This window comes from Rhinatrema bivittatum, chromosome 5 (genome assembly GCF_901001135.1).
Source record: "Rhinatrema bivittatum chromosome 5, aRhiBiv1.1, whole genome shotgun sequence".
In the NCBI taxonomy this organism is placed as follows: Eukaryota; Metazoa; Chordata; class Amphibia; order Gymnophiona; family Rhinatrematidae; genus Rhinatrema; species Rhinatrema bivittatum.
The window spans coordinates 198,501,004-198,523,055 of NC_042619.1; the positions used below are offsets into that span (position 1 = coordinate 198,501,004).

The window sequence follows — 22,052 nt, forward strand, 5'->3', positions numbered from 1 at the left end:
TTAGTCTTCAATCTGGATCTGTCTCACTTCGCTCAACTTCATCTCGAGGTGGAGTCACTCCTCAGTCAGCAGGTGATAGAACTTGTCCCTCCTGAGCAACATGGCAAGGGATTCTTTTACCTTTATTTTATTATCCCCAAGAAGTAAGAGGGATTGAGACGTATCCTGGATTTACAAAGACTAAACAAGGGGGTTGTTACAGGAGAAGTTCAAGATGAATGTCCTCCACCCCATTCTATCCTTCATCCAAGTAGGAGGACGTGTACACTCTCATTCCCATCCATCCGGTACACTGGAAATATCTTAAGTTTATGGTGGAGGAAGTGCAGTACCAATATAAGGTTCTGCTCTTCAGCCTCAAGGGTCTTCATGAAATGCTTGTTGGTAGCGACGACATGTCTATGTCTTGGGTATATGTGTTTTCCCATACCTAGACAATTGGCTGGTGACAATCCCTTCTCCAGTAGAGGTGCTGAACTCCTTATTCAGCTCTTAAATGCCTAGGCTTTATAGTCAGTTATGCTGTCGAACCTTGTTTCCACCCAGTTCATTGGGACTTAGATAGACTCCTTGTGGGAGGAGAGAGAATTTGTCTCATTGAGAAGAGCAATCTGTCTGCAGGAATTGGCCCAGGACTTGTTGCAGCAAGAACAAACTACAGCCCAGGCAACCCTGGTTGTTCTAAGTCACATGACCGTGGCATGTGGTCCCTAGGACTTGCCTGAACATGAATGCTCTCCAGTAGGGTATCTGCTGTCAGTGGGATCGGCTGTGTCAGACCCTGTTGCATTCCAAAAGGGTAAACCCTAACATGCAAACATCCTTCCATTGGTGGCTGAACCCATTTGTCCTGGAGGTGGATTTTCCTCTTTGACTCTTATCTCATAAGGTGACGCTGGTGATGAATGTGTCCACCAGAGGGTGGGGTGTGCATACCAGCTGCTCCTGAACTCATAGAACTTGGCAATGGAACATCTGTTCCAGATCAACCTCTTAGATCTATGAGCCATTCGACACGCATTGAGAGTATTCACTTGTCTCCTTCAGGGAAAGAGATTTCTGATCCAAACCGACAATCAAGAACATAAGATATGCCATATTGGGTCAGACCAAGGGTCCATCAAGCCCAGCATCCTGTTTTTAACAGTGGCCAATCCAAGTCATAAGTAGCTGGCAAGTACTCAAACATTAAATAGATCTCAAGCTACTATTCCTTATTGATTAATTAACAAGTTCTTTTCTTAATGAATAATCTTTACTAGTAAAATGCAAGAAATGAATATATAATTAGCTTTCTTGGTAGCAGCACAGCGCATCTAATAGTGATGTTACTGCCTAATCTGCTCACTTACATCATTGTCTTATATACAGATATGGCTGACAGCATCATTTTTTTTCTCTTCCAGGATGGCTCCCTTATTTGGAGTTACTGAAGCCTCTACTAAAACTAATGATGTCATACATGCCGTTATCTTGGTACACTCCCTCTTTCCCCGCTCAGTAGCTAGGCCTTGAAGTGGCAGCAAGTTTCTACGCAACAAGTTTTTACGCAAACTGCTTCTGCCTGTCACCCAAGGACTGTTTTGCTTGCTCATAATTTGCTTGCTCAAATCACATTCTTTCACTTGTGCAAAGCTGTTACATTAATTTTCATTATTTAATTATTTAATCCAGGTTATTCTCAGGGGGCACAGGATCTTGGACTCTCTTCCAGAAATCTTCGAGAATTTGGGAGTAGACTTAGTCACAGGAATTTCCTTCAAGCAGCTTAACTTTCAGGAATCTTCAACATGTTAGTGGGGTGCCTCAGTAGTTTTTCGACCCCATGAGCATGGTAAACAGGCTATTCAATATTTGGAGGTTGGAAAGCAACAGAAAAGTCAAAAGATTTTGTCCCATTCTTTAAAGCAAATTCAGATCCACTCTGGATGCTTTTCTTCTGAAGTAGGATGCAGATCTGCTATATGCTTTTCCTCCAGAAGCTGCTCAGTGATCGGGCACAACTCATCCTCATCACCCCAGCATGGCCCAGACAGATGTGGTTCTTCTACTTCATCAGTCAATCTGCCCTCCAGCTCCTTTGAGGGTCATCTATGTCACCCAAATCTCCTCTCTCTCACCTTGATGGTATGAATATTCTATCCAAGGAGTTTGAGGACATAGTGATTTTGTTTAGGAAGCTGACCACTAGAAGAGCATATGGAATTAAATGGAAGCATTTCTCATCTTGGTATCAGGTGGGCTCTCTAGACCTGTGCGCCTGTAATCGCAAGGACCAGCTTTAATACTTGTTTTCTCTCTCCTCATTGGATCTACGTACATTATTGATGAAAGTGCATATTAGTGTCATCACTGCTTACCACCTTCAAGTAGATGGAGAATCAATCTCCCTTCATCCTGTAGTATCAAAATTCATTAAGGGCTTGTGGCATACAAAGCCTCTGGTTGCAAAACCACCATGGGAATCTGAGTGTCATCTTAATATAACTGATGAAGCATCCCTACGAGTTGCTGGAGTCCATTTCCTTGAAGGCGGTGTTCTTAGTCAATGTCACTTCGGCTAGAAGAGTCAGAGTTAGTTGCATACTCTCCGTACTTGCAGTTTTTTCGCAATAAGATGGTGCTCTGCACCCATCCTAAGTTTCTACCTAAAATAACTTCTGCATTTTACTGGAATCAAGGTATTGTTTTTCCCACATTCATTCCAAGACCACATCCTATAAAGGAGAGAAGGCCTTTTATTTGCAGAACTATAAGCAAAACATAGCATGTTTTCTGAGGAGAATTCCATTACATCATCGGGTTCTCAACTTTTCAGTTTCTGTGATCCCAACAGACTGGGCATGGTTGTTATGAATCCCACTTTGTCCAACTGGATGGCGGACTCTTTCATCAATTATTATGCATTGGCTGGCTTTTAGATCACAAACATTCTCAAACTCAAGTAAGAGCCATGGCTACTTCAGTTGTTTACCTAAGAGCCATCTTCATTGAGGACATCTGCAAAGCTGCAACTTGGTCATCCCTTTACACCTTCATGTCTCACTACTATCTGGACAATCTATCGAGAAGTGACTAACTTTGAGGAAGCAAGTTTGTACAGCCTATTCACCCAGTCAGTTCTTCATGGGAGAGCCGGGTTGCTTATTCATTTAGTGCTCTGCTACGCAACCTACAACTTGGACTCCCCACGTGTTATGGCTAATTCAGGTCTGCTTCTCAACGTAAATGGGATTCTCCATAGACAACAAGATGCATTAGCCATTCTTAATACCCACTCACCTCCTGGAAAGTCAATTAGTAGTAACTGGCTAAAATTACTGTAAGCTTTACAGTGGACTGAAGGGCTCAGGAAGGAGCAAGTACATGGGAACTCCCATGCATGCCCATTAGTAAAACTTTACTGAGCTGGAGGGATGGATCCATTCAATGCTGTCAGGTGATGTTACCCAAGTATCATAGTTAATTCATCTTGCTGTCTATGGAGAACCATTTTATGGTAAGCAAACTCATTTTATACGATGTTAGGTTCCATATTAGGAATCACCACCCAGGATAGGGATCTTATATGATGTTAGGTTCCATATTAGGAATCACCACCCAGGATAGGGATCTATTTATCTATCATGGACAATACGTTGAAATCCTCAGCTCAGTGGCAGTCAAAAAAGTAAATATAATGTTAGGAATTAATACAAAAAGAACGGAGAATAAAACAGAATATCATAATACTTTATCACTCCATGGTGTGATGGCACCTATAATACTGTGTGCAGTTCTTTTTTTTTTACATTTTTATTGGTGAAAATTAACAAGAAACTGCAACATTTCAAAGGTGTATGTTTGAATACAAAATTTAAATTCACAATTTTACACTTAATTACCCCTCCGACTTTCCCTCCCTCCCAGTATGTGCAGCCCCCCATGAGCCATACCAAATATCTATCACATCAATAATTTACTGGTGATGAGAATATGATGCCTATGTTTATGTGTGTGCAGTTCTGATTGTTGCATCTCAAGAGATATAACGGACAAGAAAAGGTGCAGAGAAGGGCAACCAAAATGATTTGCCTGTCTTTCCTTCTCCTCATATGAAGTGCTGGGAAGAAGTTTTGGGAGAGTAGGATTATAGGTTTTATGGCCACTGATTTGGAAATATACTTTTCATGGCGCTAATTCACTATAGCTTGGTGAATATACAATTTAAGATCTTGCTAAGATCAGATCTAACCTCTGTTAGGATTAGCAAATGGGATTCCTCAGTTTCTCTACTTTGCTGGCATAATTGCAGAATTGTTGGCTTCTTTTTTTTCACATTTGGTGGAATTGCCTCATTTTGTTGAGCTGACATACCTAACTTCCCCACCAAGATCACAAGGCTGAATTTACTCCTGTTTATCTTAGTCTTCTTGTTAGGGGAAGATGTGTAGGGCGGTGCTCCTGTTAGGCTAAAGCAATTATGTCAATATCTGTTTAACAGCAAGAATTGTCTTGGTAATGAAATGGAAAAATTAATGCCCTCCATCTTGGAATTATTGGCTGTAGAAAGCTGAAAGCATTGTAGCTATGGAAAAACTCACATGGATAACAAGTGTCAAGCCAGCTATTTTGATACCAATTGAACACCCTTTTTCAATTTTGCAAAAGGGTGATAATCATTCCTGTCATGGTGTCATTGGGCCAGTATTCAGTAAACTGGTGAGTGGACAAGTTTTGTGACTAACGTTAGATAATTTGTCCCATAAATTCAGCAGGATAAACACTCTGCTGAATATACTTGCCTAAAGTTATCCGGTTATATGTAGATGGATAACTTTAAAACCTAACCGGCCATGGTTGAATATAAACAGGTTAAAAGTTATGTGGTCTTGAGTGGTCAGATAACTTGCCACCTAATCAGATATCTTAGTCCTGGGGAAATTCTGCGCCACTACAGAGCACAGAATTTGCACAGAATTCCCTCCCTGCACAGAATTGCCAAATTCTGCACAGAAAATGACAGAGGAGACCCAGGCATGCCGCAAACGAAGAAAAAAAGGAGGAGGAATCCTCCTCGCTACAAAAAAGGACCTCAGATTCACCCAGCATTCCACCAATACAAACTCTAAACTCGAAATAGGCTTCTTCTCGTCAGACAAACTCCAAATTTTACTTGTCTACGCCCCTCCAGGTGTCCTGGAATCAGACGCCTCACCGCTGGTTGAACTTACCACCTCCCTTATCAACCTGGATGCCCCAGCCATAATCTTAGGAGACTTCAACCTCCACGTCGACAACTCCACACTATCACCTAACTGCGAAGCCTTACTCACAGCATACTCTGCGTTAGGTTTCACTCAACTAATTAACAAACCCACACACAAAGCTGGCCACACGCTAGACCTCATCTTCGTAAATACAGCAATCAAACCTGTTCAGCACCCTACCTGCACGAAGGTCCCATGGTCAGACCACTCCCTCATAACATCGTCATTCTCAATAAAAGACAACAGTCCTTCTCTCATACCCTCCCCTTGCTTCACCTACAGGAAAACTTGCTCCATGGAAGATCTTAGCAATCATTTATCATCACATCTAACTCAAATAGACCTCACCAATCCGAATTCAGCTCTTCGATCTTGGAACAACATCACGGAATCCATTGCCAACAAGCTATGCCCTCTAACAACAAAAAAACCTCACCCCAATTCATCTAAAAAAACAACCGTGGTTTACCCTAGAGCTAAAAAAGCTTAAACTACTGCTAAGACAAAAAGAGGCTAAATGGCGTAAAAACCCTTGCTCCACCACGCAATCTACCTATAAATCAACTCTGCACCATTATAAATCCAATACATTAAGATCCAAGAGGAACTACTACGCATCCAAGATCCACCACCTAGTCTTCGACGCTAAAGCCCTCTTCAGCTACGTCTCTAACCTCACACAAACAAGCCCTCCAGAAATCACACTTACCCAAGCTAAATCTAAAGCGGAAGAACTAGCAATATTTTTCAACAACAAAATCAGCAAACTTCTAACTCAGCTTCCCCCTAACACCGTCTCTACATCAACCTCACCTCAGACCACTTTCAACTATACCCGCTTAGCTGAACTAGAACTCACCTCCTCCATTGAGATCCTAGGTATCTACGGAAAATGAAACCATCCTCTCACCCATTGGATCACATCCCCTCGAAACTGCTTCTATCAATTCCTGACGCCATCTCCAAATCACTGTCAGACATCATAAACTGTTCAATAACACAAGGATCTTACCCAGATGACCTCAAATTAGCCTCACTCAAACCACTACTCAAGAAACCAAACCTAGATCCTAACGACCCAAACAACTACCGACCGATCGCCAACCTCACCTTCATAGCCAAGATCATGGAGAAATTGGTGAACACCAGACTCTCAAACTACATTGAAGAAAACAACCTCCTATTCCCATCGCAATACGGATTTCGCAAAACACTAAGCACGGAATCCCTCCTCATCTCCTTAACAGATTACCTCATTCTAGGCCTTGACAAAGGACAAGCCTTCTTACTGATCCTACTGGACCTTTCTTCAGCTTTCGACACCGTTAACCATTCCCTACTCATTAAACAGCTGGCCTCCATAGGTATCTCAGGCTCAGCACTCTCTTGGTTCATGTCCTTCCTCAGCAACAGAGGATACAAGGTAAAGTTACAGAACAAAGAATCCACACAACACCCTTCATCAGTAGGAGTCCCACAAGGCTCTTCCCTGTCTCCTACTTTATTTAACATTTACCTCTTACCGTTATGCCAACTTCTCACTGACCTCAACCTCAAACATTTCCTTTACGCTGATGATATCCAGGTCCTGATCCCCATTAAGGATTCCCTTACAAAAACGCTAGCTTACTGGAACTCCTGCCTTCAAAAAATTCAACTCCTCCTCACCAACTTTAACCTAGTACTTAATTCCAGCAAAACTGAACTCCTGCTCATCACCTCTGAGAACAGCACCATCACCTCGACACAGCAAGGCACAACAACAACAATTACACAAGTAAGAGACCTAGGAGTCTTAATTGACAATCACCTGAATTTCAAAGCCACTATCAACAAAACCACTAAAGACTGTTTCTACCAACTACAAGTACTGAAACGAATTAGACCTCTTTTCCATGCCCAAGATTTCAGAACCATTCTGCAAGCTATCATATTTTCTAAATTAGACTATTGTAACACCATCCTACTTGGCCTTCCCGCTTCATACACCAAACCGCTCCAAATGGTACAAAATACAGCTGCTCGAATACTGACAAATTCTAGGAGAAGGGATCACATAACCCCCATCCTAAAAAGCCTCCATTGGCTACCCATACACTTCAGAATAATATACAAGGCCATTCTTACTACATACAAAAATATCCACCTACTGGCTCCCATCGACCTACAAATCCCTCTCCAACTACATAATTCGTCAAGACCGACAAGAGAGGCATACAAAGGATCGCTACAGGTACCACCGCCTAAATCTACCAGACACAACACGCTAAGAAATCGGGCTTTCTCCACAGCCATTCCACCAATATGGAACTCCATCCCCACAAACCTCCGACTGGAAACATGCATCTCAACCTTCAAAAAAAGACTAAAGACATGGATATTCATACAAGCATTCCCGGACTCCAATTGATTTAGCTCATCCACGCCACTCCTTATCTCCGCCCACACTATAATCAATTATCTCCACTATCGTTTTTACATGTTTGAATTATAATCTGTCCTTTCTCTTCCTCCCCGCCAAGTTTTTAATTACCCTGTTATATGTAACTGCATTTTCCGCACCACTGTTTTAGTTTATGTTTCACGATGTACCCTTGTTTTATGTGAACCAGCATGATGTGACTGCGATCTCGAATGCCGGTATATAAAAACCTGAAATAAATAAATAAATAAAACGGAGCGTGCTTCGTTTGCGGCGAAGATGAAGGTCCCAGTGTACCGTGAACAGAGGGCACTCCGCTCACAGCAAAGATGAAAGCTCCAGTGAGAGTGAGTGTGTGTAGAGGTGTGTGTGTGTGTGTGACGGGGGAGGGAGGGGAAGGAGAGGGGGAGGAGGAGAGGGTGTGAGAGAGAGAAGGGGTGTGTGAAAGATAGAGCAGGGGAGTGAGCAGGAGGGTGTGAGAGAGAGCAGGGGTACATGAGAGACGGGGGGGGGGGGGGGGGGGGGAGGTAAGCAGGGTTGTGCTTGAATGTGTGTGCCAGAGAGAGGGAGCCTATATGAGGAGATTGTGAAGGAGTGTGTATGTGTGTGAGAGATTGGGAGCTGGTGTGTATGAAAAAAGGATTGTTTGTATGTGGGGGTGCTAGCCTGTGTGAAGGGGTGCGTGAGAGAGAACGGGCACTTGTATGGGTGTGTATGTGTGAGAGAGAAAGGGCGCTTGTGTGGGTGTGTATGCAAGAGAGAGGGACCCTGTATGAGGGGATGTGTGTGTGCAAGAGAGAGGGACTCTGAATGTGTGTATGTGAGAGAGAGTGAGGGAGCCTGTATGATGGTGTATATGTGTACTAGAGAGAGGGAGCATGTGTGAGAGAGGGACAGAGGAAGCCTGTGTGAGGGGCAGTACTGAGAACAAGGTCAAACTCTGGGAGTGGCGATAGAGTGGAAGGGTTGAGCCTAGAGGTGGACGGGAGAGATACAGGCAGGTGGAGGAGTTGGGGCCTGAGAGGGCAAAGTGGCCAGGGGAGTAGGGAGAGCGAGTGGAAGGGACACTCTTACAGTGAATTTCTAGGGAAATTCTGCTCAAAATATTTAAAATTCTGCATCTTTAAGTGATAACTTTTTTCTGTATTCATTTAAAATATAATTACTTAAAGACTGTCATGTAAATTGTGTTATTTTGACCAATATAAAGTATGCAGAATTTTAAGTTTTTGTGCTCAGAATTTTACATTTTTTTGTGCAGAATTCCCCCAGGAGTAATATCTTCAAAAGATATCCGATTAAGTGGTCCTATTTAAATAAAATCAAAAAAGTTAATTGTGAGCTTGTGGCCTGATTGTCATCCCCAAAATATTTAAAAAATGGCCCTGCCGGGCCAAGACTCCCTACTCCCCTAAACCTCTCCCAATTAGCTAAAACCAGCATCCACAGGTTGGCACTCCCTTTCCTTGTTATTTTAATCTGCATCATCCTGGCCTCCTACCCTCCCTCTAACCATCCACAACCTCTAACCCTGTGCCACTCCACCTCCCCTGCCCCTAATATCTGTTAAAATGCTGGCAAGGTATTTTCTTACGCTGGCAGGGCGATTTATTAAATATTTGGGGGCGCTGAGAACTGGGTTACAGGTCTAGGCTTTATTTTGTTGCCAGTTAACTGGCAACAAAATAAAGCATAACTGGCAACATTGTTCCTTATACCGCCCTCGAGCGAAATTGAAGTTTCATTGTTAACCGATATGATTTGTATTTTTGTACAGGAATGTCGGTATAGAAAAAATAAAAATAAATAAATAAAATAAATAAATAAATTTATTTATTTATTTTGGCGGTGTACTTAGCCAACTAATTTTCAATTTAATTGGATATCTTCAAAAGGTATCCGGTCACCCAAGACAGAAACAAGTCTAAAGTAATCTGGATAATTTAGCTGGATACAATTGAAAATCAGCTAAGTTAGCCAGATAACTTAGGCCTGCCCCAGAATGCATTTGGAATGCCTCTTTCTTGTATCCAGCTCTTCAGTCCAGCTAAAAGAAGATTTATTTATTTATTTACTTATTTATCTATCTATTTATTTATTTATTTCACTCTTTTCTATACCGACATTCATGAAACTTATCATATCATATCGGTTTACATGGAACAGGGGTATTATAACATTAACATTAAGGAAGGAGATAAGTTACAATAAACAGGGGTTGTGGAAACTTGGGTAACTGAAAGTGCAGATGACAGAGGTTTAGCAAAATAAACTTAACAAGGTAAATACTGGTTGAGCCATGGATCACATATAGAACACTATAAATATAGAAATTATATACACAGGAGTAAGAGTGGCTGCGATGCAATGCAGTGGCAATACAGGAAGGGGATTAACAAATGGAAAGGGTTGTGACTTTCCAGGATCAAGGAATTGGGAGGAGGGGGGAGTTAAAGGGGGGATTATGAGAGAAAGGATCAGGTTATGGAAAGGCTTGTTGGAACAGCCAGGTCTTGAGTTTTTTCCTAAAGGTCAACAGGCAGGGTTCCTGTCTGGAGGCATGGTGTTCCAGATGGATGGTCCCGCTGTAGAGAAGGCCCGTTCCCTGGTGGGGAACGGGCCTTCTCTACAGCGGGTGGGTATACGAAGGGTGGATTTGGTGGTGGGGGCGTGAAGGGTTCCTTTGTAGGCCTCTCTTCTAGGTCTAATAGAAGTGTGCAGTCGTAACGGCATATGTAGGTCGAGTGAGTGAGTGTATGGTCTTATGAATAATGGTGAGGGACTTATGAAGGATTCTGAAGCTTATGGGGAGCCAGATGCAGGCTTCTTAGCTAGGTTAGAAAGAGGCCTTCTCAAGAGTGTGAGTTGATGAGGACAGCAGCATATATTCAATTTCAAATGTGCGTGCACTGTTTACCCCTGATTTGCCACTCTCACAAATAGCAGTTGCCAAGTACTTAGGTGTTTATGACTCACATAATTTAATTAATTAATGTATTTAACAAATGTATATGCCATATAACCGGTACAAAACTATAAACGCCTTACTGGAAGAGGCAGCCTATAAACAGGAAATAAAAGTGGTTTACGATAAAAACATACATAAAAAATTTATGGTTAAACAATTTTTATTAGTTTTGTTCTTACATCAACTTAGTTACAACAGTGGAACAGGTTTGGTTCTGACCTTATTACAATAGAACAAACCAAGCCCTGGTCAAGAGACCTCATGTCTATTCGCTCCCTCTCTCCCCCACTACCCCTACCCACCTTCTCCAATTTTTCCAAAAGTCCGAATGCGAGACAAATTCTTAACAATACCAAGAAATTGTGTGTGCTCCAAGAGATCAAAATCCACCCAATGTCAATCGTTCATGACCAGGCTGCGTGCTCGAGGTGACAGATGTTGCAAGGAGGAATTCCACATCCGGAGAAATTGTCGTCTGTGGCACGGGGATTCTCGAGACGCCAAATTTTCCATGTTCATCAGGGCATGAAAATGATTCCTCCAAGCCCAGAAGGAGGGCGGACCAATAGAGCGCCACACAGACAAAATTACTTTTTTCCCTACTAACCCAGCTTTCTGTAAAAGCTGGCGGGAGCCAGGATGACATAAAAAATTTAAAACAATTACAAACAGACAAAAACAAAGCCAATGCCCTACTACTATCTGTCTGAATACCACGGGTAACAGATAACATATTGACCCAGCCCCTAAATTTCATTCTGAAATCATCTCATGCCAATACATCCAAGGAACTATTAACCCATTTTATAATCAGTTATGTCCCTGGAAATAAATGTGCTTTAACTAGTTTACAGAACCTCAGATAGTTAAGTTCTCTTTTCAAATCATTTCATAATTTTGGTGCAGCTGCCACATATATTTGCCTAACATAGCAGATCGACTGGTACTTTCAAACACCAGTTTCCACCCTTTGAGAAGTCTGAGAGGACGTAAGAATACAGCCCTGCTGATATCAGGCTAGCTTATCAATACTTATAAATACTTTGGTCCATTACCTCTCATGCAATGAAACATTTATTTATTTATTTATTTATTTATTTGCTTTTATATACCGACATTCGTTGGAGTACATCACATCGGTTCACATTAAAACAGTTGGAATAGTATGACAGGGGAGTCGTACTACTTTTACATTGTAACATTAACCTTAATGGGGAACATTTAAACATATATAGTATTAAACCTTGGTGGGTGAACATTAAACAAATATAACGATAAATGTTAAGGGTTGGTTATTGATATTTCAGTTTTAGAACTGGGCTAAGGTGCCTCATTAACCGATGCAGTATATACAATTTATGTGAATATAAACTATTCACATCAATATGAATAGTTTAAACTTCGATTTCTGGCCAATTGGCAGCCAGTGCAAGCTCTTCAATAATGTGATTTCCACACACTAATCTTGCTGCATTATTCTGTGATAGCTAAAGCTTGCGCAGAAGACAAGCTGTTAACCCCATAAATAATGCATTATTGTCGTCTAAGACGCTTTGGACCAAAGCAAGCACCTCCATTTTAACACCATGCAAATCGAAAAAGGGCATTAAATATTGCACAGTTTCAAATGTAGAGAAGTCTCTGTGCCAGCAAACCTACAAATGATTCCACTAAAAACTTGAGTCTAACAAAACTCCCTGGCTCTTTGCTGCAGATGATACAGAAATAACTTTATCCACTGCAAGCCTAATCAAGAAGATTAGTGGGATATCAAATATTACCCCTATTCATCACCAACTTGTTATTTGATAGCCAAGAAGAAATCATAGACAAACAGTTCATATACTCCACTGCCTCACTCAATCCAGAGTCAATAGGAATTAGAAACTGGATATTATCTGCATAAATATGACCAATGGCATCCAGTTCAGAAAACAAATTGGCCAGGGCTTCATGAAAAATAGTAAAGGTGAAAGGCAGGAACCCTGCAGCATACCCATCTTTAATGTGATTGGCGCAGAGCACACTCCCTCCACCTGAATCAACTGTGTCCTGTCTTTCAAAAACGAAGTAAGCCATTCTTTTACCTTACCTCTCAAGCCAGCTGCTGTCATCTCTCTATCAATAATTAATGGTCCACCAGATTTACACATTCATACTCCCTTAGCAACCTAAACTTAACTAAGAACTATACAAAATTAAGATGAAGGCAGCAATCCAGCAGCAAGAGGGAGGTCTTCCAGTCTTCTGCATCAAATGTCACATGTATGATTTTTTACCTACCTGTGAGAGATTGTATGTGTGCACCTGGTACAAAGAACTTCTGGCTCTCAGAGAACGAGTCTGCTCTCTGGAGGCTAAAGTGATAGACCTGGAGTTGCTGAGGCAGACAGTTTTATAGATGAGTCCTTCAGGGACATAGTAGCCAAGTCCCAACTCCAGTCTGGCAGCCCTGGTGCTGCCTTGGAGGAGGAAGGTCTCATGGTTAGAGATTATCAACCTAGTGCAGCAGGAAACATTGTCCTGTCGCATCAAGGATGTGTCTCCCAGAGATACTGCCCAGGAGGGAAGAGTTAGGTTGACCATCCTAGTTGGTAATTCAATTATTAGGAATGTAGATGGCTGGGTGGCTGGTGGTCATGAGGATCACCTGGTAACATGCCTGCCTGATGTGAAGGTGACGGACCTCAAGTGTCACCTAGATACGATTTTAGACAGTGCTGGAGAGGAGCCGGCTATCATGGTACATGTGGGAAACAACGACATAGAAAAATGTGGGAGGGAGGTACTGGAAGCCAAATTTAGGCTCTTAGGTAGAAAGCTGAAATCCAGAACCTCTAGGGTAGCTTTTTCTGAAATACTCCCTGTTCCATGCACAGATCCCAATGGGCAGGCAGAGCTCCAGAGTTTTAATGCATGGAAGAGACGATAGTGCAAGGAAGAGGGACTCAGTTTTATAAGGAACTGGGTAACCTTTGGGGAAGAGGAAGTCTTTTCCGAAGGGATGGGCTCCACCTTAACCAGGGTGGAACCAGGCTGCTGATGCTAACCTTTAAAAAGGAGATAGAGCAGCTTTTAAACTAGAACAAAGGGGAAAGCCAACAATAGCTCAACAGTTCATGGTTCGGAGGGAAGAATCTTCGAAGGATACTAATGAAGCAGGAGAGTTATGGCATCGTACAGAGAGGTTCCAATAAAACAAAAGTAGTCAGTGTGCCTAAAGGTAAAGAATCACCTGTACTAAAGATTCCAAATTATCCCTGTCAACTCAAAAGCAGGCTGTTAATACAAACAAAAAACACACTTTGAAATGTCTGTATGTCAATGCCAGAAGTCTTAAGAAGTAAGATGGGAGAGTTAGTGTATAGCAGTGAATGATGACTTAATTGATATCTCAGAGACATGGTGGAAGGAGAATAACAAATGGGATAGAGTCATACCAGAGTACAAATTATATCGCAATGATAGGGAGGAGCAACTTGGTGCTTTATGTCCTGGATGGTGTACAATTCAACACGATAACGATCCTGCAACAGACTGCACAATAGAATCTTTATGGGTAGAAATCATATGTGTGCAGGGGAAGAGTATAGCGATAGGAGGATACTACCGTCCACCTGGCCAAAATGATGAGGTGGACAATGAAATGCTAAGAGAAATTAGGGAAGCTAACCAAATTGGTAGTGCAGTAGTAATGGGAGATTTCAATTACCCCAATATTAACTGAGTAAATGTAACATCAGGACATGCCCGATAGAGTAAAATTTCTGCATGGAATAAATGACAGCTTTATGGAGCAATTGGTTCAGGAACCAACGAGAGAGGGAGCTATTTTAGAACTAATTCTTAGAGGAGTGCAGGATTTGGTGAGAGAGGTAACAGTGAATAAGGGGCCACTTGGCAATAGCGATCATAACATGATCAAATTTGAATTAATGACTGGAAGGGGAACTGTAAATAAATCCAAGGCTCTAGCATTAAACTTTCAAAAGGGAAACTTTAATAAACTGAGAAAAATGTAAAAAAAAAAAAGAAGATACAGCCACAAAAGTTAAGCATGAACAATGGACATTGTTAAAAAAATATTATCTTAGAATTGCAATCCATATATATTCCATGTATTAAGGAAGGCCAAACGATTGCCATTATGGTTAAAAGGTGAGGTGAAAAAGACAATTTTAGCCAAAAGGTCTTCCTTCAAAAATTGGAAGAAAGATCCACCTGCATTGACAAGTTAAATGTAAAACATTTATAAGAGAGGCTAAAAGAGAATTTGAAAAGAAGTTGTCCATAGAGGTAAACATATCCGAAGCAGGAAGCCTATGAGAAAGTTGGTTGGCCTGTTAGATAATCGAGGAGTTAAAGGAGCACTTAAGGAAGATAAGCCCATCGCGGATAGACTAAATGAATTCTTTGCTTCAGTGTTTTCTGAGGAAGGTGTTGGAGAGATATACCGGCTCTGGAGACAGTTTTCAAGGACGACAATTCAGATGCACTCGCAAATCACGATGAATTTGGAAGATGTAGTAGGCCAAATTGGCAAACTGAAGAGTAGCAAATCACCTGGACTGGATGGAATACATCCTAGGGTTGTGAAGGAACACAAAAATGAAATTTTAGATTTATTACAAATAATTTGTGACCTATCATTAAAATCATCTGTAATACCCGAAGACTGGAAAGTGGCCAATATAAACCCGATATATAAAAAGGGCTCCAGAGGTGACTCAGAAAAGTATAGACTGATGAGCTTGACTTCAGTGCCGGGAAAAATCGTGGAAACTATTATAAGGAATAAAATCACAGAATATATAGATAGACATGATCTAATGGGACACAGCCAGCATGGATTTATCCAAGGGGAGTTTTGCCTCCCAAATCTGCTGCATTTTTTGAATGGGTGAATAAACATGTGGATAAAGATGAACCAGTAGATGTGGTACATTTGGATTTTCAGAAGGCATTTGACAAAGTCCCTCATGAGAGGCTTCTTAGAAAACTAAAAAGTAATGGGATAGGAGGAGATGTCCTTTCGTGGAATACAAACTGGTTAAAAGACAGGAAGCAGAGAGTAGGATTAAATGTTCTGTTTTCATGGTGGAAAAACAGTGGAGTGTCAAGGATCTGTACTTGGACCGGTGTGTTTTAATATATTTATAAATGATATGGAAAGAGGTATGACGAGTGAGGAATCAAATTTGCAGATGACACAAAATTATTCAGAGTAGTTAAATCACAAATGGATAATGATAAATTGCAGGAGGACCTTATGAGACTGGAAGGTTGGGTGTCTATATTGCAGATGAAATATAATGTGGACAAGTGCAAGGTGCTGCATATAGGGAAAAATAATCCATGCTGTAGCTACATGATGTTAGGTTCCATTTAAGAGTTACCACCCAAGACAAAGATCTGGGCGTCATAGTTGATATTTCATTGAAATTGTCAGCTCAGTGTGCTGTGGCAGTCAAAAACAGAGGGCCAGATTTTCAAAGGGATACGCACGTACCCCCCCGAAAACCTGCCCAAAGTACCCCCTGCGCGCGCCGAGCCTATGTTGAGTAGGCTCGGCGGCGCTCGCAAGCCCCGGGATGCGGGCGTGTCGCGGCGGAGTGTCAATTGGGGGCAGGGCCGCGGGCGTGGTTCCGGCCCGGGGGCAAGGCCGAGGCCTCCGAAACGGCTCCCAGGCCTGGGAGTTGCACGCCGGCGGCCGGCCCGGCATGCGCACGAGGCAGGTGTAACTTGTGCAACAAAGGTAGGGGGGGCTTAGGTAGGGCTGGGGGGGTGGGTTAGGGAGGGGAAGGTGCGGGGGGGTGGAAGGAAAGTTCCCTCCAAGGCCGCTCCGATTTCGGAGCGGCCTCGGTGGGAACGGAGGCAGGCTGCGCGGCTCGGCGCGTGCAGGCTGCCGATTTTGCACAGCATTGCATGTGCTGATCCCGGATTTTAACAGATACGCGTGGCTACACGCGTATCTATTAAATCCCGCATACTCTTGTTTGCGCCTGGTGCGCGAACAAAAGTACGCGTGTGCGCAAATTTGTAAAATCTACCCCAGAATGTTAGGAATTATTAGGAAGGGAATGGCAAATAAAATGCCTTTGTATTGCTCGATGGTTTGACCGCACTTTGAATATTGTGTGCAATTCTAGTTGTCGCATCTCAAAAAAGATATAGTTGCGCTGGAGAAAGTACAGAGAAGGGCAACTAAAATGATAAAGGGCATGGAACAGCTTCCCTATGAGGAAAGGCTGAAGAGGTTAGGGCTGTTCAGCTTGGAGAGGAGATGCCTGATAGGGGGGGGGGGGGGGGCATATGATAGAGGTCTACAAAAGCATGAAAGGATTTGAACGGGTAAATGTGAAAAGGTTATTTATTCTTTCGGATAATACTAGGACTAAGGGGCACTCTATGAAGTTAACAAGTAGCACATTTAAAACAAATTGGAGAAAATTCTTTTTCACTCTTCGCACAATTAAGCTCTTGAATTTGTTGCCAAAAAATATGGTTAAGGCAGCTCAACCTTAAAAATATTTTGGATAATTTCTTGGAGGAGAAATCTATTAACTGCTATTAATCGATAGGGAATTGCCACTGCTTGTTGTCGGCATTTGTAGCATGGGATCTATTTAATGTTTGGGTACTTGTCAGTCACTTGTAACTTGGTTTGGCCATCGTTAGAGACAAGAAACCCGGCTTGATGGACTCTTGGTCTGATCCAGTATGGCATATCTTATGTTCTTATGTGAATCAAAACACTTGAAAGATCAAGTAGCTAATTGTCAAAGAGAAATCATCTAACTAGTTTCTCTTTGACAATTAGCTACCAAGTACACACACTTATTTATTTAAAATACTTGTAGGCTACACTATCTAATGTTCTAGATGGCTTGCAATCAATGCTTCCTCCAAGGAGTGACTAGGTGTGTGCAAATCCTTTTTCGTGTGAGCAACAATTTTTTTAAACAAACAATTTTTGAGTGCCAGTATTAGTGTTGCATTTCTGTATATAAGAAAAATTTATGTGAGTAACATGTGAGTGATGCTCTGAAATATATGAGCAATCGCTCATGTGCTTAGCTTGGAGGGAACTATGCTAGTAATAAAACATACATAAAAATATTAAAAAGATACTCAAATTTTAAAAACCTCGCTGACAATTTAGTACTACTGAGACAATGTTGCACAAAATACCCAGAATTTGTATTACCAAAATGCTATTAAAATTAGTAAACTCCAAATTCTAGTTTGAATAATTCTTTAAAAATAAATGTTTTAAGCTCCGCAGCCTGTTGAAAATTGCTCCGTAAATATACACTTTCATAGTTTCACCAAATGGTTCTGGAAACAAAAAAATATTTTGTTGAACTCTGTGAATACCCAATTTGTGGTTTTATTATTTACAAGTTTCTGCAGTTACCAAATTATTCTTGGACTAGCCAAAAATCAAAAACAACAATTTTTTAATAGAATCTCTACAACAATATTCTATAGTTTGACTATCATAATGGGCACTACCTGTCTACCTTAATCATTGACCTTCTTTTGCCTTATATTTAATCATTGGTCATTTGTAAATAAAATGTCTTTGTACTTGGCATACCACCAATATTCAAAAAATAGACGTCTGAACACACACTTCTATATTTTCAAACTATGTTGGCGTCAAACAAGGAAAACATCAAATAACATTTCTTCTTTATTCATAACACCCCATGGATGCTTAAAATTTCACTGTTATTTTGCCACTTATGGGTCATAAATCATCGTTCTTGAAACTAACAGTCTGAAAATTTTTCTGTATTTTTGAAATGCTCATAAAAGACAAAAGAAGAAGAATTACTTCCCATTTTCGAAAATAGATAAATAGATCTTGTGCATGTAACAGAAACTACTCTTTTTCTGAACGCAAATGTCAAAGACAAATAAAAATTGTCCTGTCGATAAATTAGCTCCTAGGCTATGTGGATGAAAACTGTCAAATCTCAATAGTTATTCCTTTCCATGGATTTTCTAGATAAAGATGTTTTCAGATGACTATCTTTTTTTTATAGATCAAGATATCTAAATATGCTATTTGATTATCATGATGAGTCATAGAAAATTTCAGCTGTTGGTCTAAAGAATTCAAATATATTAGAAACAAATCTAAATCCTCAGTAGTAGATGTCCACAGAAAAAACACATTGTTATATATCTAGATCATATATAGATGTTACGAAAAAAAACTCAACAAATATAGATGTGGCTCTTCAAAGTGTGAGACATTCAAATTTGTGATGTCTGCAGCCATGGTGGTGCCCTCTGCTGTGCCACATCTCTGTAGATAGAATGTGTCCTGAAACTGGAAATAATTGTGACACAAATCTCTCTCTTCTAGTTTAATAATAAAATCAGTCTATATTCGATGAGTCTGAGACGTAACTCCAAAGTGGCCTGTATAATTTGCAAAGCCTCCGATTGCAGGACAAGGATTGAATATCAAGGATGACCAAACTCCTGGATAATTTGTCATACTCGAGAATATTGTTGTGGAGATTCTATTAAAAATTGTTTTTGATTTTTGGTTGTTTCATGATATTATGACACCAAATTATTCTTGTAAAAAAATACACTTGGGTATCCAAATTCAAATTTCTCAAGACATAAAGGCTTAATAATCTTTTACCTCTTAAGACCATCATAACACCAAAGTAGTTTGGTTAATCATAACTTTTCCTCCACTCAACCGGTCATATATAATCATCGGTCCACTAGAGTCATTTGAGAATTCTTAAAAAGAATATATTTCTTTTTTAAGTTTTTTTTTAAATTGCTCAAAAAAATATTTTATTTCTCAATCACATGCGCACAATAATTTTGTGCTCACTTATGCTTCAGGTCAGGATTTACCTGACATGGCACCATGTTTCGAGGACACTGCTTCAGGGGTTTAATCACAAATTTGATGCGCCAACCTGTTCTCTCTGAAAGTCAATTTATAGATATATAAACAGGCGGGTTGCAATACATCTCCACAATTCATCAGAAACATCTATTTAAGCAGACCAAAATCTAGCAATAGTCACGCTTGCTGTCACATTAGTGGAATCACTGTATAGGAAGTGCAGCAGTTCACAAACGTGTATAACGTCTTCTCACGCAGCCATTTTGAATGAATGGCCCTGACATAAAGCATGCTCTTATATGCCGCTCCTCATGCAGACACGATGTCGTACTGACAAACACCATGATGTCACAAACCAAATTCCATTCAATAAGTACTGCCCGCTCTATCTCCTTGTTCAAACCAAATGAGGCTACTGTATTCATACGGAAGATCCAGGCTTGTTCCTTGCATGCCAAATTAAGGCCTAGATTTACCAATGTCGCAGGGCTCCCTGAATCGCGCGCTAACGCGGGGTGGGCCCAATAGCACCATCATAAAAGGTGGTGCTGTTGGGCGCGAAATGGGCAGCGAAAAGGGTTCTTACCTTTTTGCTGTCTGCGATGTCCTCGTGGCTTCTGCCCCGACTCCTCCTCTTCCAGGGCAGATGCTGCCCCGACTCTGCCCCTTTTTTGCTATCACATGTGGTAGCTTTAGTAAATAACCCCCCTAAGTACCCTATCCCCCCCTTGCCAATATTCAGGCACATTTTCTAGTACAGCCCACCGTATATCAGTAACCATGTGTTTCTGTTCAAAAAAATGGGACACCATTTGTTCCTCCATTTTACTGGTGTTTAAACAACTCATGTTCAATCAGATGTGTCTTGAGTATTCATTTGGCCATACCAATATAATATAATCCACATGACCGTTTTAAAATATATACCACAAAAGATGGATCTGCAAGAGGAATTAACTATCACAGAATAGACTTTGCCAGAATTAGAGATGACATGATACTCTTGAATTTTGTGTGCACACCAAAAGCATCCCCCACAAGTAGTGGTAAATTCTTCACGTAGAATGGGCTGAAATGTTGAGGATCTAATAACCTGATTATGATCATTGTGACCAAATGTAAACTGTATTGGTGCTTTAAACTGCTTCGGTGTTATGATGGTCAGAGGTAAAAGATTATTAAGCCTTTGTGTCTTGAGAAATTTGAATTTGGATACCCAAGTGTATTTTTTACAAAACTAATTTAGTTTGTTACACTTTTTGGGCTTTGGACTCTTTGAATGATTGGTTTGACCAAATTATTCTTTCCAGTGCTGAATATCCTTTAAGAGAGTGCTTTTCAGAAATGGCACCACAGGGGAATAGGAGTATAATGGCATCTTTCTCATATGTAAGTGATGCTGCAGAGAGTAAAAATCCCTATTTTTTCCCTAGTCTGCAGGTACCTCCATGTTTGAAGGGTACCCAAATGTGATATTTCTCAACTGAAGAAGCTTGTTCTGTCAAGACACTGCAGCAGGTTTGGGTTTGTGATCTATTGTAACTTTTTGGATGCTAACCTGGATTTAAATCTGTCTGCGAAGATGTAGTAGTAGCATACAACCTTGCCCACATAATGATAGTGCTGTTAATCAATCTTCTGTATGTTTGCAAGTTTTAAAAAATATGTTTTTAATTTTCCAGGAACTAATGGAGAACATATTCATGGAGATGAAATTGTTGTTCAAGTGCAGGACACTGTATTTGTTTCAGATGTGGTGGACTCTGACATTACTCTGCATAACTATGTTCCTGAAGACCCAGAATCAATAGTAATACAGGATGTTATTGAAGATGTTGTAATAGAGGATGTTCAGTGCTCAAATAACATGCAAGAGAGTTGTGGATCTGAAACAATCATTATTCCTGAACAGCAAGTACTAGACAATGATGTAATGGAACAAGTTTCTCTGGTACATTGCACTGTTCAAGAAGACATTTTAGTTTCTGACATCACAGAGGATACCGTGTCAATACCGGAGCAAGTAATAACAAGGGATCAAATACATATACCTAATATGAGGCATGTAGAGCATATGGTTCATCATGATGCTGATATCATTGAATCAGAAATTATCACAGATGATTTACCATCAGATGTAGTTTCAGAAGAGGTTCTGCTAGCTGATTGTTCTTCAGAAGCAGTAATCGATGATAGTGGAATCCCAGTGGAGAGCCCAGAAGATGAAGATGATGATAGAAGCAACTGTGATGACTACCTAATGATTTCATGTAAGTTTCCTGGGAAAGCACCAAACATTATAGAATAAATAATCCAATGTGGGTGTGTTGGTGCAAACTCTACGGGTACTTTTCTCCAGGGAGTTTGGAAAAATAAGTAAAGCAAAACTGCTGGTAGTTTTCCTTTAATTATTACCTAAGGAAAATATTACACGCAGAGATATATTTGCTTTCTTTGCATGTAATTTTTCAGCACAAAATTATGTGCATCATTCCATTCTCTGTCCACCTCCAGAACACTTTCACTGTA

General features: G+C 40.8%; 1 protein-coding gene across 1 annotated transcript in view; it reads left to right on the forward strand.

Moving 5' to 3' along the window:
* Positions 1–22,052, forward strand: part of LOC115092409 (zinc finger X-chromosomal protein-like) — a 112,089-nt gene that overhangs the window by 36,774 nt on the left and 53,263 nt on the right. Inside the window, exon 4 of the mRNA XM_029603242.1 lies at positions 21,206–21,793. Within this exon, the coding sequence (XP_029459102.1) occupies positions 21,206–21,793 (588 nt within the window). The remainder of the gene's footprint in view (positions 1–21,205; positions 21,794–22,052) is intronic.